This window comes from Scleropages formosus, chromosome 17 (assembly GCF_900964775.1).
Source record: "Scleropages formosus chromosome 17, fSclFor1.1, whole genome shotgun sequence".
Lineage (NCBI taxonomy): Eukaryota > Metazoa > Chordata > Actinopteri > Osteoglossiformes > Osteoglossidae > Scleropages > Scleropages formosus.
The window spans coordinates 13,730,355-13,748,954 of record NC_041822.1 but is presented as its reverse complement, the minus strand read 5'-3'; the positions used below and the strand labels follow the sequence as shown (position 1 = coordinate 13,748,954).

The window sequence follows — 18,600 nt, the reverse complement described above, 5'->3', positions numbered from 1 at the left end:
GCTGCAGTGGAGTGCAGCAGGTGGTGCTGCTGCTTCGCAGTGTCTGGGCTGTGCGGCTGTAGGTTTGAATCCAGCTCAGCCTGCGTGGAGTGGTGTGGAGTGCAGGGCGCTCTGGTTTCCTCCCACAGTCCAAAGACATGCAGTTCAGGTAAATAGGTGACTCTAAATTGCCAGTAATGTGTGAACGGGTGTGTGGCTGGCGTCCAGTCCGGAGTGTACCCCCCCCCCAGCCTTGAGGACAGTGATTCCGGGCCAGGCTCTGGACTGAGGTAACCCTAAGCAGGACAAGGGGTTAACGAGATTGAGAGAGTACTTTGGCATTGATGGAACTCGTATCTAGTGCAATGACCCATTGTTAATACTAGATGGCGCCACTTAACTTCCCTGCCTTGTTTGAACATGCTGCGCTTGGGTCAATGCAAGCGGTGGGACACATCCCAAATACAGTGTGAGAAAGGCAGTGCCCCCTGTTCTGCTCTGAACTAAATGTGCATTTTCAGAAAAATGTAACTCTAGATAATATCTACTTGTTGCTTTTCATCCACTTTCCTACTGCCTTGCTTATTGACACCTTCAAATGTGCTGACGAGTGAATATTATAAGACGGAATAAAATTCTTATTCCAATCTAATGTCCAGCACACCTGCTGTATTTTTTTTTTGTAATTTTTTTTTCTTCATAATTTTCCAGCAGCGGTTTCCAGCACTATGCAAACTGCCGAAGATAACTAGTGTCAAGTGTATTGTAAAGAAACACATTTTCATGATAAAAGTGGCTCCAGTATTTATAAATTATAATGTCATAACGTCCCTCAACGATCCAGCCGTCTATCCAGTTTTAATCACTGCTTGTCCTTCTCTCAAGAATGTACCATGGAAATGTGCCGGCTTGCAAACAGAGCTGTCTGTACATACTCTCTACCGTATACTGCCTGCTTATTCCACCCTCATGCGACAGGGTCTCGTACGATGAATAATTGTTGCAGTGGCTTATGAAAATATACACTTTGTTTTCATGCAACAGGCTTATTATTCAACAAAACAACATTTTTGCCTGACATGTAGAAATTCTGCTCCCATGCATGTCAGTCGTACAAACTTGAGAAAGTTGCAGCAGAAATTACAACACAACTCCCACCCCTGGTTACCATTTCAGAGCAGTCATTGAGCACAACGAGACGGCAAACATGGAATAAGCACTTAACGTGAATGTTTATCGAAATTACTGAGCACAAGAAAGTCGTTTAACTATGCACAATCTTAATTACACTTAGCGCAAGGCAACATGGGAGAACAATTTCCTACTTCCTTTCCCACTGACAACCTCAGCTAGTCACAACCATCAATAAATTTAAATCCAATATCACTGAAATAGCAGATTTGATTCTATTAGCTGATGCTTTACTCCAGCATGTACTGTTGAGTAGCATACACTTGTGTACTTATACAGCACAGTCATTTTTACTGGAGTGTTTCACATTAATTGCTCCAGAGAAATGCACTGCAGAAAAGGGTGAACCATTCATTACATTCACATGTTAATTTAGCCGCTGCATTTTCCTAAGTGACTTAGTGTTAAGACAGTTACTGTGTTTGCTGATTAGTAGTAATTTTGACTGCAGCAAGTTAGGGTAAGTACCTTGCTCAAGGGTCCTCAGCAGGACGGGGGGGGGGGGTGTCAACCTGGGTCTATAAGTGCAAGGCAGCATAACCCTGTGATGTGAGCAATGGATTTTTATTATGAACGGAATGAATATGATAAGGTGGGGGGTGCGGTGGTGCAGTGGGTTGGACCGGGTCCTGCTTTCCGGTGGGTCTGGGGTTCGAGTCCTGCTTGGGGTGCCTTGCGGTGGACTGGCGTTCCGTCCTGGGTGTGTCCCCTCCCCCTCCGGCCTTACGCCCTGTGTTGCCGGGTAGGCTCCGGTTCCCCGCGACCCCGTATGGGACAAGCGGTTCAGAAGGTGTGTGTGTGTGTGTGAATATGATAAACATAATTACATTTACATTTATTCCTTTAGCAGACGCTTTTCTCCAAAACGACGTACACCTCAGAGAAAATACAATTTGTGCGTTACATTAGGAGAGAGACATAGTTGCAGACATGTGATTAAATAAACTTAGTTTGCTTCTGTCATAAAGGCATAATAACAGTTATATGATAGGATAAGGACAGTTATAGCCATAACTGTAAAGAGTGGTGGTGGTAGAGTTGAGTCTGCAGTGTACAAGTTGCCCTTGTGACAGGAGTGGCACGAGTGGAAGGCAGCCCCCCCCCCCCCCCCCCCCCCCCAAACTCTGAAGACCAAGTATAGAGTGCTTTATTTGCAGCACATTCCTGCCCGTGTTTCGCAACGGGGCTCGCGTAACGCGTCCCCTCCCTGCGCCTGCCTGGCACCATTCGGCCCCGCTGCATTGTGGGGCAAGAGGGCCGGGTGCCTCTCGGCAGCCCCCGCCGTGTCACAGTGAGCAGGAGTGTGAGAGGCGGCAGTGGAGCTTGCGAGAGAGTAGGACAGCCACAATGCGCTCTCCCCGGCCACGGCGAGCGCCGGCCATGCGCATTATCGGGCGCTTCTTCAGCGAGCCGGAAGACGGGCACCGGCGGTACGTGGTCACGTACCGGCGACCTCTGCGCGAGGTGGCACGCCGCACGCCGCAATCCCACACCTGCATGGTCCCCGCTTCTCCCTCCCTCCTAACTGCCCCGCTGCCTCCGTCCCAGTGCTTTCCCTGCTCCGCATGTGACACCCAATTGCCTGCGTGCCATTGGGGGAGCACTCAGTTAACCTGCTTTGCTTTAGTAAGTGTCTGGCTATAAAAGTTTTTTTAAAAAAAAAAAAAAGACGACGGAAGGAAAGGAAAAGAAAAAACTTTACAGTGTAGTAGTTGCCTCTGGGAAGTTCATCTGTTAAGAAAATACGTTCGATAGCAACGAACCAAATGACACGCGATGCCGGCCGGCTCAATCGTATCTGTGGCTGCGGGACTTTGCGAGGCCAAAGAAGAGAAATGCAGACAGTGTGCTGCTTGTGTGAACTCTGTTTGAACCAGCTCTTGGAGCGCTCCGCTGGCCGTGTGCCCTCGTGAGCAGGGACATTGCAGAACCTCTGAAGGTTCTTGAGAGATGAGCACACAGCTGATGCGATGCAGGAGGGCGGTACCGTTTCCCAAGCTCTGTTGCTCTTTAAAGTGAAGTAGCTCTGTGTTTTTCCTTTGTGTTTAACTATGATTTATGGGATGAAACCTTCTTTCATCTACATATGAAGGGAACCTGCTGTTGAGATTGCTGGATCTCCAAAATGTACTGTATATGTTCTGGCTGTCAGATACGTGACATATAATAAAACAGTCACTGAGTGTTATTTCTGCTCATCTTTTTTTTGTTGTTGTTGTTTATGGAATTTATTTTGTTGTTCCTGCACTTTTTTGTTATTGCATTTTTGATATTTTTTGCTTTATTCATGTATTTCACTAATGCCAGAATTACGAACCTGCAAAACCACCATAAAAATGGGACCAGCCATGTTCCTGAATCATGCAAATGTCTGTAATTAGGAGGTGTGAGAAAAGGGAACGGTCTCTGCGAGAGGGTGTCGCCCACCCTTCTTGGTCACGGATTGATGAATACGGCCTTCGGCAGGGACGCGTCTCACAGTTGTGCAGAAGCAGCGGCCTTAGGGCTGAGAGAATGCCGAGTGTCTGTGCCCCGTGCGAGGGCAGGGCGTCGATTTACTGCCAGTGTGCCGGACGCCACCATCCCCTCATGACCTTATCAGCAGGGCATGCAGCCAGGCGGAAGAATGTTCTGGAGGGACACGGTCCCGCGGGCAGCCTGAAAACATCCTTGGGCTTTCCTGTAAGAAAGTGGCGTGTCTTGCCGAGTCCTGCCGTGAGGTCACACTTGGCCTGGAACGGTGGCTTTCACATCTCCCCAGGGCACCGTCCTCCTTGCTCAGTGCTGACCAGCAGCCCTATGAGAGTGGTTTCAGCTGAGGAGCCTCGTCGGGACGGCTCATCGCCGTCGCACTCGGTCTGAATCTCCAGCGGAAAGCTTTTGACGGAAATAATTCCTACACATCCGCTGACAGCCTTCCAATCCCTCACAAGACAGTAGGCCTCTCAAGATCTTCTTTGCACTTAAGGAAAACCCATGGATATAAGCAGCCGATGGCCAGCAGTTAACATGTTGGTTGAAGAACCAGCAATTCTCACCGAAAGGTTACAAGTTTAAAACGTAAGGGAGGAGCTACTGTTCTCTTTACTGAGGTACCTAAATATATGTCCATGTAATATCAACCTGTCCAGTGCAGGGGTTTCCTGGTCTCAAAAGCACAGGGTGTGAGGCAGAGAACACTCGGTCCATCCAGGCCCGTCTCACACACACACACTCATGCACACACTAAGAGGAATTGAGAGTTATCGGTTCACCTGAAACACATGTGTAGAGTGGGGGGGGGGGGGGGGAGCCGCACGAACACAAGGAGAACATGGCAACACCACAGAGCCAGGTTCAAGTGTGCATCCAAACTCACAGCTGTAACCTCGGTGGACTTCAAGATCACTACAAATGCTCTGTATCTTAAGGCTACCTGTAGATGGCAGGGCTTTCTGAGCAGTTCTGCGGCAGGATTCGTTCATTAAATATGGATTCTCAACAGATAAAGCTTTTCTTTGTTCTTGCAGACATGGAGACGACATGATTGTAACACCATTTGCACAGGTGAGTTTGTGTATACTGTGTCTGTGTCGTGCAGGAAAAATAAAGAATATTCCTCTGGCAGCTTAGAGACATGTGGTTTCTGCAGTGATGACACTGCGGTCAAAGATGGGAGAGGGCACTAGGGTTTATTTATTACTGTTACCTTACAGAAGTGTTGCTGAAGATTGTTTTTTTTTTTTTTTTTTTTCTTTTTTTGGTCTGTTACGAATTTATTAAAAGTTAATTTGATGGTGTAAGGTAGAAGTGAATGTTGCCATTATCGTACTTGAAGTCTCCTATATTAAGTCGATTTATAAAGGTTTATTGATGTTTGATGTGTGATTTATTTCTCATGTTTCTGCCTTCTTTTAGGTGCTGGCTAGTCTAAGGACGGTGCGCAATAATTTTGCTGCATTAACCAACTTGCAGCAAGACAGAGCCTCCAGCAAGTGAGTTTCACAGCTTAATGGTTCATTTTTCATTTTTTCTACACTGACTTGCACTTATTGGTGCCAAATAATTGCAGCGTCCCATGTTGTCGAGAAAGTTCTGTTACTGGGTGACTGCTGCTTCGCTATGTGTATGAAAATGTTACTTCGCAATTACTGTTAAGGATGATTCATGTATTTTCAGTTTTAGCATATTTTACAGCAATAATTTTTTTTAGAAAAAAAGTACTGATTTGAATGTTTATTACTAAGACTAATACACAACCAAAAAAACCCCTAAATTTAGATTCATAGCACTTGTTCCCCTGTGCAGAAGCAGGATGTATTTATTGTTCTGGGCTGCCCTCTAAAGGCCAGTTTATGTGAAGTACAGTAACGTTAGGTTAAAAGGAGAGACTTTTCCCCACATGACTCCTTTAGAGTTGTGTTTTTTTTTTTGCAGTAAAATCCAGAAACTTAATTGCAGGTTTTCCGCAGTTAATAATCTGTTAGCATATCTAACTTGGCGTTTCTCACCAGGCGATCACCCATGTGTAACCAGCCCCCCATCACCAAGACCACCTTCACAGGTACAGCCCAATATTTTCATTGCTGTGGGCAGGTGTGCGTGTGTGTGTGTGTGTGTGTGTGTGTGTGTGTGTGTGTGTGTCTGCTACAGTACAGATCCTGCGCTCCTCTGCAGCTATGAATGAACGTGCAATCCTTGTTTTATAGCCCAGTGCTGATTGTTATTCCTCGGACTTTTGCTCAGATTTGCTCTTGCTTGCTGGCAGACACCGAGAGGACACGAATTACACGGCTGACGTTGTTTGCTGTGCTCATCTGCAAGATCAAGTCTCCAAGATGTGTGTTTTGTTAGAATGGGTTCATGACATGTTCCCTCTTTTTACTGTGTGCGTGTCAGCTAAAGAAACATGTTGTGAATTTGCCACTGTTTTTCATTTTCTCAGAAGCATATGGTGTTTAGAAATGGTCGGTACCGTGACGGTGTATCGCAAAACTCAGTCAAGGATTTGATTTTGCTAAACTTGCAAAGTGCAGTTCAGGTCTTCTCGTTGATTAACCATAGTACGTGTTTTATGTTTTATGCTTTCTGCCGAGGGGCGTGGGGGCGCAGTGGGCTTGGCCGGGTCCTGATCTCTGGTGGGTCTGGGGTTCGAGCCCCGCTTGGGGTGCCTTGTGATGGACTGGTGTCCCCTCCCCTTCCAGCCTTATGCCCTGTGTTGCCGGGTTAGGCTCCAGTTTGCCGTGACCCCGCTTGGGACAAGCGGTTTCAGCCAGTGTGTGTGTGTGTGTGTGCGCGTGTGCGCGCGCGCTTTCTGCCAAAGTTGGTATTACTAGGGCCAGTCAGTGATGTGGCCAGCGCTGAGCTCAGGAATCCCCCACACAGGGTGGCCTGGTAGGCCACGACCCCATCTGTTCCGAATTCAGAGGGATTGAAATGGCTTTGACCTTGGGTAGCCTTCCTGCCCCCTCATGTTCACCAGTGGCTTCCTGGAGTGCCGGCGGATCTCTGCCCTTCTCCCCTTACCTCACAGCAGCATACGCGTGCTGCCCTTTTCATTCATGTGCCTGGCCACCTGGCTGCTCATCTCCCTTTACATTACTAGACACGTGTCGCTCATGTGTTGCTCTCCTTTGGTTACACACACACAGTGTGACATACACATACATTCCGCTAGTCTGTTGTTGTGGGCACTTCACTTTGATCGACTTTTTACATCTTCATTTTTTACGCTGATTAGAGTGTAAATAAGGACATGCAGTTTCATGGAGATGTCCCCAAAACGTCTCTCCAAGGTAAGCTAAAGTTCCACGTAAAAATGCTTGCACAGCTAGACTTCTCTTGTAAGGATGCTCCCTTCTGTTAGCAATTGCAGGCACACACAGATATGCACTATAGATGCACGCACACTCGCGCATCCTGCTGTGCTGTGGACCCACATATGGGCAGAGACACTCTGCTCTCCTCAGGTTACCATGGGCCTCACATTTCCCCTGCATGTGGATGCCATTCGGTGCCCCATCAAATGCACACGTGGATTGTTTACTGCGGTTGTCAGCATGACGTCCCACGGCAGACTTATATACACAGTGGCCAGCTAAATAGCCCAGCTGACCTGGCTGCTTGATACACTTAAAACTGTGAAATAAAACAGACATCCTGTGACATCCAGCTAATATGATAAATAGATGTTATCGTGTCACTTGAGACTATCTAATGATGGCTAACATATATACAAACTTTGAAAGACATATCGTCCTTGGCAAGTAGAAAGCTAATTACGTTGTCTGTTGGATTTCCGCTAGTTTTTTTCTTCCCGCACTTAGTTTTACTCTTTCTTTCTGCAGCACTAAGAGCTGCGTAGCTCCCTTAACACACATGCTGGATTCATGATTTGAAGCATAGAGGACTGAACGCTGGTTTTACCGTCACGGACAGGTTTGGTTTCGCAGACTCCTTAAGGAGAGGAGCTGTCATGAGAACATCCAAGTCAGCGTGCACAGAAAAGGCTTTGATTGGTGGAAAACATTTAGATGGACATAGAGGAGCAGAGAGCAGACTGACATCCTGATGCAAACCAGATTGTCCAGAATTGGTGGTGGACAAGAGTCCCCTTCATTGCTGTGTCAGCTCTCTATAAAATAGCCATTGAATGTGCAGAGCCTGGAGCGCCGTGGGACCTCACGCCGTGAGCCGCAAACAAATACAGCGGGTCTCGGGTTGCACGTTAAGTTGATACGCTGCTGCTAGATATATCGGTCCAGTACGGAGAATGCGTTGTGAACAAGTGACCTTAAGTAAATAAATTCTGCGTAAGCACGTTTTTGATTTGTGCCAGTATTGTATAATTACATCACGGCTAAAAATGTTTGTTTTTATTCCGACTTCACGCACGTATGTAAATAAGCACATTTTGACTGATGGTCACCCGTATAGTACAGCTGTCAGCATTCACCGGTCCGAAAACGGGACAGCCGGTCCGAGAACGTGTGGTCCCGAAGTAGGAAGTAGTCCACTTCTATATAGCTGCGTCGGAAACAATTTGATTGATACGTCTGTGTTTCTACCATTCTTGTGACATATTAAAGTTTTATTAATGTACTACATTGTACGTTTGCTCTACCCAACGCTATGACCTTGACTGGCCCACATTATACTTGCTTTTCTGCAGTGGTCCATGGTTTTACATTTCCTCTTTCCTCTGACTGTGCATGTGCATTTTGTTGGGAGTATGGATGAAGCCTTTCATAGCAGCGTGTTCAGTTTTCTATGGAAATCATGAGCAAATTCAGTGGTAAGGAAAAGAAAGCCTGGGCACTGTTAGAATTAGCTGTAACCTAATCGCAAGTGCGTCACACATTTTTAAGGGAAATGTGGCATGTGGTAATGACAGATAACAGTGCACTTTACACCTACAGTACATCGTGACCCCCCAGCGCTGCCTGAGTTTGTGGCAGTTCAGCTCTTCAAGGAGCTCTGCTCAAGGAATCGTTGATGTGAAAGGTGGGGGGGGGGGGGGGGTGTTCAGTTACTTTAGGTCAGTTAATGACTGTTTCTGTGGGCTGAACTGGTCATCACAACCACGGATGCTAAACTAGAGGGCGTCTCGGGGTCACTGGCCCACACTTTCAGAGTTTGCATTAATATGAAAGACAATTGATTCCTGTCTTTTAGCATTGATAATGTATGTAGCTCAAATGTAAATTCTGCATATCAAACAAACAATAAAATGTTTACAGCTTGAAATTATTTACATCTTATAGATTGTAAAAGTGGGGGCGCGGTAGCGCGACGGGTTTGGCCTGTGCCTGCTATGTGGTGGGTCTGGGGTTCGAGTCCCGCTTGGGGTGCCTTGCGGCGGACTGCTGTCCTGTCCCGTCCGGGGTGTGTCCCCTCCCCCTTGCGCCCTGTATTACCGGGCTATGCTCCAGCTCGCTGCGACCCTGCTCGGGAAAAGCAGTTGTAGCAACTGCAAACAAAAAAACTGTACAAGTCCATGTGTTTACAGTCCCATACCGTGTTGTACATTCTGAGTTTTGATGGATGCTCTTAATAGTCCTTGTTGAACTTTTTAACGAATGAATTGCGCAATTCAGGCCAAGCTGAACCGAACCCATTAGTTGAGGACTTGCTATAATTTGTCCATTGTGCCAAAAGGAACTTGTGCTGAGTTATTTGCATTATTTGCTGTGTTCCATTGATTTATTTAGCCATTTTTGAAACTTAAGTAGAATAAATTAGTACTGAAACTTAGGTTTTACAACTCATTTTAATAAAGTGTTTCATCAACAGTAACGCAGTGCATATTTGTTGTAATGACTGAGTAACCAAAGTCATGAAAAATATGTATTTATGTCATCTGAAGGTTTAAGATGTATTTGTCCTCGGAAGATACCTGACCATACAGTCCACTTCAGGGTGTACAGTTGTTAGGTTTGTGGGTTTTTTTTTTTTTTTATTGCAGCATGGGATCAGCATTTAAAACTACTTTTTTCACCACTGTGTTTTGAACCCTGGTACTTTCAGAAACAATGCAGGACATGTCATCACATGCCAACATCTCACCATGATGGTTCATATTTTCACCTCCGTGACACATATCCATGTCACAGTAAGTGCACACATCTGTGTACTTCACCGTGTAATTTACTTCTATATAGAATACATTCTTTTTAACTTAATTTTTACATTCCAGAATTCCGATAATTTGTTTTGCATTTTACATAGTTTGCTATTTTCCACCATTTTCTGCTCCTTGTGATTTTTATTAGTGAAAGAAGTAAACAGAAATGTGTAATTAAACATTAAATAAGGCTTTTTTTGTCCTGGTTTATTTTACTGTTGTAAGAGCTGTTTGCAGTGTAGTGTCATGTGGGGATTCGCATATAGGATGGCACACAGTAGTCCATATTGTGCCCAAGTTTACTGTGTTTTGATAATACTGTTAATTGTGATTTGTGTGGACCATTCTTCAGAGCAAGTGCAGTTGTTTTAAGTGTTTACAGTGTATCTAAGTGTCCACTGCAGTCAGAGTACAGTATCACACATTGCGGTCTCTGCAGTGTGGACAGTTCTGCTTCAGGTGGTGTCCAGTTGCTCATATTCAGAGCGTCACCCGTAGGACTGTGCTATGGGTGGAGCATTGCTGGGCTTGTGGTGTATTACACTCTTCTACACTTTATGTAGATCTACTGAAAGACAGCTACTAGAACCTTCTCTCACTTCTCTAATGAATTCATATGATGCCTACATATAGAGCCTGTCATCGGTAATGAACTCCATTGGTACTCTAATGTACACCCTGTGAGTTCTAATGAGCCTTAAAGAGTCTTAAACATCTGCTGGTGTATACTCATCATATATGCCAGTTCTGGAAAGAGAAATCTTTGTTATGGTGATCCCAGGAGGAATTTCATAAATGCAACACAGCATGTATGAATAATGTATGTTTCTGAATAAATGAGATGGTAAAGAAAGCAAGTTTTTCTATTTACAGATTAAGGCAACAGCTTAAGTTTCAACTGCCCCTGGCTTTTATGGTGCCAAAGAAATATACAGCTGAATGAACATGATGAAAGTCATGAACATGATGACGAGGATGATTTAGAATCAAGGCTGGCATAGTGGAAGGATGGTGAAAAATAAGGCATTACTAACAACGTAAGGGGAACACTATGAAAATGAAGATGTTGATAGGACTGATGAAGATGAGCTGGATGGTGACCAGTGATGAAGGAGATGGGAGAGAACAAGCGGTGCTTTGAGTCAGTCCTGCTCCACTGGGTCACTCCGGTCCACGGCTTGGTCGCATTCCACCACGGCCGGCTGGGGTGGCCTCTGAGCGCTGGCGTCTGATGTGGCACTGAGCATGGGGAAAGCGGCACTGACGTCAGCATCGCTCAGAGAGAGAGAGAGGGAGAGGGAGAGAGAGAGAGAGAAGGGATACAAGAAAGCTGGAAGGAATTACACATGCATGAGGCATGTGCACAACTGCATTTCAGATACACGCATATATACACGCAAGCACACGCACACGTACAGATATACGTGTAACACCCACAAAGGGGCACAGACAATGACAGTCTCTCCATCATGCTTCACAAATTTGGAAGGAGTGTAAGGGAGACCCAGGTTGCTGAGGGAGCCTTTTGCCGAGTCCTCTTGCTTGCTTGCCCTTTGTCTTCCTGTCCCAGCTATCTTCAGCCAGAGGCTCAAGGGTCAGCCTGCGGTCACACCAGCCGAGCAACTGCCCCGGTGCTCCAGCCAAGTCTGTGTGTGTGCCTCAGCTCCCTCTGCATAATATTACTGTTCATCGGTGTGTGTGTGTGTGTGTGTGTGTCTCGAAATGAAAAGAAACAGATTGCACGTGTGGACATACTCCTACCAGCATGGAAGGCAGCCCTAACCCCACCTTCAGCACCAGCGGACCAAAATGCTGCTCGCTTATGGTATCAAACCTGTTTCTGCTGTAACAAGTCGGACATCCTTTCTTCATTCATGTCCCCGTAAGACCAACCGATATTGACCGTCTCGCAGCTCGGTTTCCTTATTTTCAGCAGTCGCTGTTTGTTTAATGTGGTTTTGTGGTGTGTGAGTTTGCCGCAGTGTGTTGAGCAATATGCCTAACATTACTGTAGCAATTAAAGCGCTCTGACATTCCTCACGTTAATCCATATGAATTTGTCTGTTTTTCGTATTTTGCTCTTGGGATGGCGTGTTAACGTTCAGGACCACCGATGGGCTTAGAAAGAAAGAGTATGAGATTAGCACTGTGAACTTCCACATAGCTGGACTGCACTGATCAAAATGTAGCTTGGTTTTGATTTCACATTCCTGCCTCGCTAGGACCTTCGTATCGAGAATCGTTTTAAAAAGAGAACTGACCTCAGCAGCAAATTATTTGTATTTTAAGCAAGTTTCAACAAGCCTTAATTACTACATTCTTTGTAATTTAGTGTTGAATGACCAGGGTGAGAAGGACATGAGCTGTGTTTATTGCATCAAAGTTTTCAACCAAACTCGTGCTCAGAGCTGTTCTCAGGTCATTGTCAAATAACTCCGAAAGAACGTTTTGACATAAGATGAAGTCTGTATTTTTGATAAACCTGTCTTAATATCCATTTGTGTCTGAGTTAATAATTGAAACTGCAACGCTGCATGGTTAATGGACTTTTTACTTTGATTTTTTTATTTTTTATTGGCTTAGTGTTGTCCAATAAAATATAAATGTCTGATATTTTTAAGGGCTATCTTGAAGTCTACAGTGGCATAGTGGTTGTAGCTATTATTGTCTTGTGGACGGGTATGTTACGTTTCATACATGTAAATTGCAAGCATAATAATAATAATAATAATAATAATAATAATAATAATAATAATAATAATAATCCCCGGAAGCATAGTACAGAAGGCACAGTATGCTCTGGACAGGACAACAGTCTATTGCAGGCCAACCACATTCACTGCGGGCAATTTAGAGTCATCAGTTTACCTGAAACACATGTGGTTGGACTATGGTAGGAAAACCCACATGAACACAGGGAGACCAAGTGAGCTCAGCATGGGTTCAGCTGAACAGCTGTGTCCAAAGCAACTTAAACTTGCTCACATATGGACGCTTTACTGTAGATATTTATAACCGAATGGTTAAGCCCTAAGGGGGCGCTGTGGGTTGGACCGGGTCCTGCTCTCCAGTGGGTCTGGGGTTCAAGTCCCGCTTGGGGTGCCTTGCGACGGAGCGGCGTCCTGTCCTGGGTGTGTTCCCTCCCCCTCCGGCCTTATGCCCTGTGTTACCGGGTAGGCTCCGGTTCCCCGTGACCTTGTATGGGACAAGTGGTTCTGAAAGTGTGTGTGTGGTTAAGCCCTTACTGGGACTTGATCAAACAACTTTCAGGTGTTGTGTCTGTGCCCTTAACAGTTATGCTGTAATACACTACTCGCTCCTTGCTGTGCTTTTCTTGTCTGTGGTGTATGGATCCATTTCCGTTTGCTCTTTGCTGTTTTACAGCACTTTTCTACTTGTCAAATTGCAGTGGCCTTCCTTTATCAGGGCTGTTGTGAGATCAAGGCTGCAGGACTGACTGGGTCAAGCACACCGTCTGTAGGCGTTGGTGACAATGACACTGCTACAGACGCTGGTGGCTTTTAGCAGGCTGTCATACCGCACTGACCCCAAGCTCTGAAGGGGCAACAGAAGATGAGCAAAATATGAACATCATGAAATGAAAATAACATTTCATAAAATGTCTTGTGGAATGAGGCCTTTAGGCTTTACCAGTTTTTTTGAACATTATTTACTTGCTGTAGATTCCAGCTGGTTAATGCAGTCTGGTTTAGTTTAACAGCGCTGGCACAGCAACGAGATCGAGGCGCAATGTTGTCGATTTGCTTACGGTAAGTTCTTCAGTCAGTTTCTGCTGTTTGGAGCTTAGCAACTTTCAAGCATTTCACCTTGTTCTATCATGTTTCCTTCAGTCTCCTTCCATTACGCCTATGTATTGTGATGATGATGCTGAACATCAGAGTCACCGTCAGGAAAAGTGGTCGGCGTCCGTTTCTGCTTGTGACCCTGACGGACACGGAAGTTTTGGAATAGGAGCCCAGGTCCATGAGTGACTGTCGCCCGGTGTTGTGTTGGGAGGAAGCCACAGGGCATTCTGTGCACGCACGCTGAATGGCGTGGGGCTGAGACTCCGGCTCCGAGCCGCGAACTCCAGGCCAGGCTTTGGCTGCGGCCACGACTCTCTCCGTGCGGCAGCCTCAGCCTTCAGGATTTGGTTCAAAGGAAGAAGCCCTCATGGTCGGCTGCAGGATGCCTCCTCAGTCTGGAAGCACGGAGGAGGAGAGGGGCCGATCCGTTTGTTTTTGTTTACCACATTCGCCCTGGCAGCCAGCGCGCAGTGTGCGTCAGAGCTGGTGCAGGAAGCTTTGAGAAAAGGGAACCTGTGATCACCGTACTCTGGACCTGGCTCTGTGTGTTTGAGCGTGCGTGCGTGCGTGCGTCTCCTTGCTCCCCCCGCCCCCAGACGCTGCCATGCTGCGCCCTGCCTCCTTTGTTATGGGTTGTGTGTAGTCGCTGGCAGACTAATTCTGAGGGGCTCAGGGCTCACACACAGAAATCCCAGGACAAACATGGATGTGTTCGTGAGACGGGTTTTCATCCTGCTACAGGACTGGAATTACATTGATCGGGACAAAGCACGTTTCCTTGTGGATTATGCGGCGCTCTGTGCGTGTGTGCGTAAGTGTGTGCGCGCGTGTTTGTGAGCTTGTGCTGTCGCGTGTCTCTTTGCCTTCTCCATCTTTCACCAGACGTGAGACGGCACCCGCCACATTTTTGCCGTAGCATTTTTTTCCCCCTCTTTTTGCTGGCGGCGAACTGCGCGTGGCGCGGCGGCACTGGAGCGTGACTCTTTGCTCCTGAGTGGAGGGAAAGGGAAAGGAAAAGGGGAAGGAGGTACAGGCTGGGGTCCCCAGTGGTCCCCTCCGAGGGCCCTGGCAGCGTCATGAAGAGCCACCCATGCGTCCACAGCGGGCGACATGATGTGGCCGACGATGGAGTGGCGGACCCGATGCTGGGGGCCGCCGCCAGCCCCGTGAAGCGTCTCAAAACTGACTCCCCGCTCCCCTCTCTCCCCCCAGAGGAGGCCTACCAGAAGCTGGCCACAGAGACACTGGAAGAGCTCGACTGGTGTCTGGACCAGCTGGAAACGCTGCAGACCAGGCACTCAGTCAGCGAGATGGCTTCCAACAAGGTGAGCATCTCCCACCTGTACACCAGGCTTGTGGGGGGGGGGCTTTGTGTGTCTCTGTGTGTACCTGTGCACCGGCTTTTCGCCGTTTCCCGTGTGTGAACCTGTGCGATCACTCAAAAGTGAAGGAGTTGTTTCCGATGGGAGCCATGTCTCCGTGTGAGTTTGGCCAGCTGGACAGGTGTCCTCGAGATGCTGAGGGGGCATCGAGTGGCCGGGGCATGGCCTGGCCGCCGTGGCGCCGCACGGCAGCGGAAGCAGCGGCGTGAGAAGACAGAAGCAGTGATTTGACAAGCCAGACCCAAGATGGCCACTCGGGCAGGCAGTGACAGGCACAGGCAAACACACACCTACATGTGTGCGTGGCTGAACTGTGTGATCGGTAGTGGTTCGCGTCATTGTTCGTACGGCGAACCCCGCTGCTGCTGTCGCCTGCCCTGCGGAGAATGACTCCCGTCAGCTGCTTTGCTGAGCTCGCCAGAGAGATCCACTCTCGATGTCTGCGTGAGCAGATGCACTGTGTGAAGTCCAAGGGGAGGAGCTGCTACAAGGTTCCACCCAGTCGCACCATGCCCGCATGGCACAGCATCTGCGTGTTGCTTGGTATGTTTCAATGTCACTGTGCAGCCCTCTCAACCACATTGACAGGATGGAAGAAAGTCTGCAAGAAGACGCAGCGCATGTGCCTGTGTCTGTCTGCTGCTTCTACTGATATTATGCAAATGATCGTGTACTCTCTGAGATACCGTAGTTTTCTTTGCTGTTTACTCAGGGGAATAAAAGCTGTGTTTGTGTCACTTCATGATGCCGTTCAGAACCATCGTTGTTGGTGGAAACAGAAATATGAGATAATCTCTTTAGATATCTATGCTCTTTGCATCAGTGATGAATAGGAAGAAGGGTACATTAGTGGGTAGCATTCTGCCATAAGCTGTCAGGTGTGGAGATGAAGGTCATTGGTCCAGAGCAAGAGGCCTGCGCTGTGGTGAATTCCAGCCATGCTTACCGCGACTTGCGCTGCAGCTGGACGTAACAGTGACATGCAAACTCCACACACACAAGCAGAGCCTTGCTTCACATCTGCCAGCGTAGGGTTCTGCCTTGTCCTCGAGGGTCTTCCGTCCCCACATTTACCACTGTCTTTGCATGTGAAATGTGGTTCATGAGCTTCCAGTGTCTCCTTGAGAGCTTGTTTATTGAAAGGTTTGTCATGGTCTTGGACTTCATACACAAACACATTCTTGCTCAGTTTGAAACGGTTGACAGAAAATCCCTCATCAGCGTGGAGCCAAAGGTCAGGAGATTAGTGGTACAGTTTCTTCATTGCTGGCAGATTGAGAGAGTTGATAGACTTTCCTGATTACTTTTTGTTTTTTTTTTTTTTTTCTTTTTTAGCTGATGCCCATTTCCCAGTAAAACACATTTGTTATTAAAATGAGGATTGGGAAGAGCAGGAAGACGAGAAAAGGTCTGATGACCATGTTAGTGGCGGTATCTACAGGTCGTGTGTGTCTACCGAGGAAAAAGTGGTCAGCGTGGTCTCCCTCAGAAATCCTGGGAAACCCAGGCAGCATTTAAGACAGGACATGTCAAGCATTTGTAGTGAGCCTTGTGAAGGTCATCTTACCCACACCTTCTTCCCCAGGGTTATTGTTTTTAAAGTAGTTACTCTCGATGTCCACCGAAACGTGCCTCGCAATAATAAAAATAATACATGGCATACAGTACATTTTAAATAAGTATATTGGAAATTTCTGTGGCTACTCTCTGGTGTGAAGGATATGGGATAAGCTTGTCTGTGGGTGTTTTCTATGGTATCTCCTTGATTAGCTGGGGAAGGACGATAGGAGGAGTGACTAAGGCCTGCCTAATGCTTACTCGCTCGATGCCATCATGCCATGCCTCACAAAGCTACACAGTGTCCCGCACAATTAGACATTAAACACAATGAGCGGCGCCCAAATAGTCCTCGTCCGTTTATGGGATGGGCTGCGCTGATCTCTGCTGATCTTTCTAGGAATGGATTAACAGATTTCAGGGAAAACACAAATTCTCAAGTGTTCTGGGGCCGTGCGTTGTGCCTGCCGTTCCATCAGCGGGACAGCACTGACATGTGTATCCCCAGATCTCTCAAGGCTTCAAAACAAGCTGGCAGATGTTACTGCATTTAAAGTACTGCTTCACTGTTTGTTGTGGAGCATGGCTAAATTTGATTAAACTGTACACATTGACTGTCCCCGCGCTGCTTGTCCCAGATCTTTCTTTGAAAAGCTTGTGACTCAGTTTGAAGTGATGACTGAAGAAGGAACATGCTCTGTACACAACTGCACACACCATGGTTCCAGAGATGGCCATCTCTTGCTGACGCTTCATCAGTGCCACAGCTTTTGGAAGAGTGTGGTTTGGCCAAAGTATCTCGACAGGACGCTGCGTAAGAAACACCTTCACACCTGTCGAGCCCTCTCAGGTCAAAGTGCTTTTAATACAGGACCTCAATATTGTTCCGGCAACATAACATCTGCTGTCCGCCCCATAATGTGGCCGGAAGCGCAGTTGTTTTCGGTACAGACTTGAAACCTCGTAACTTTCCGTGCAGTTTATGAAGAGTGACCACAAAGTCCTTATGTATGAGTTTGTGTCCTTTGTTAATCGTTTGTTTATATTTTCTCTTTTTGTTTATTTTTTTCATGGAAGAACATTGGAAAAGAATAAAATTTGTGTTAAGGATAGAAAGGAGCATGCAGACAATTTCAAATAAAGTTTAATTAGCATGCATAGAGACTTTGTGGCCACTTTGTAAGGTCCTTCAACTTTGGTATTAGGAGGCCTTCTGTGTGATGGAATCAATTTTGGAAAGACTATAAACTCTGGGATTGGACGCAGCAATCTGGCTGAGTCTGTGTGGAGTTTGCGTTTTCTCCCTGTGTTCACGTGGATTCCTTTTGGGTGTTCCCGTTTCCTCCCACAGTCCAAACACGTTTTCCAGGTGAACTGCATTGAGTCCTCACACCGCCAGGGTGCTGACCTCTTGCTGACCTCTTAATCACTCAGTGGTACTGAGCTTCTTCTGTGCTATCACACTATACCCTGCAGCACATCATTTCACCCTGCCCTCTTTTGTGTATATATGTGCTCACTTATGAATTTATTTACTGATATACTTTTTTTTTTTTTTTTTACTGTTTCATCACTATGTATGTATGTATGTATGTACATATGCCATACATACGTATGTGGGTTGTGCATATGTTGCTGTAACAGAGTGGAATTTTCTTCTCTGATTAATAATAAAGTTTCATTCATTCATTCATTCATTTGTTCAAGCTGATGGCTTGAGATTGCCCTTAGTGTGTCTGTGTGTGAGGGAATGAGTGTGTTTGATTGCTCTCTGATGAACTGGCATCTTGTACAGGATGCACCCTGCATTAGGCCCTATGATTCTGGGATGGGCTCAGGACTGCTGTGAACTTGCATTGTAATTGCTGATAATGGATGGATGATATAAATTGTAATACAAATTATTTTTAAGCAGGAAATGCAACAATGTTTTGTGAATAAATAGCAAATTTTTCTTTTCATGAAGGACTTATTAACCATAGCATCCTCTGTACTGGAGCTTAGAAGCACTGTTCATTCCACTTTAACTGGTTTGTTAATTGGTTATTTAAATAAAACTTATTTTGTTCGTTTTCCCATCTTC

General features: G+C 46.4%; 1 protein-coding gene across 4 annotated transcripts in view; it reads left to right on the top strand.

The window, feature by feature from the left end:
* The window catches only part of pde4d (phosphodiesterase 4D, cAMP-specific), an 86,144-nt gene that overhangs the window by 52,999 nt on the left and 14,545 nt on the right, over positions 1-18,600 (top strand). For all 4 annotated transcript variants that reach the window (XM_018759171.2, XM_018759172.2, XM_018759173.2 and 1 more), the window contains 4 exons: positions 4,680-4,716; positions 5,068-5,144; positions 5,664-5,713; positions 14,791-14,903. In XM_018759171.2, the coding sequence (XP_018614687.1) occupies positions 4,680-4,716; positions 5,068-5,144; positions 5,664-5,713; positions 14,791-14,903 (277 nt within the window). The remainder of the gene's footprint in view (positions 1-4,679; positions 4,717-5,067; positions 5,145-5,663; positions 5,714-14,790; positions 14,904-18,600) is intronic.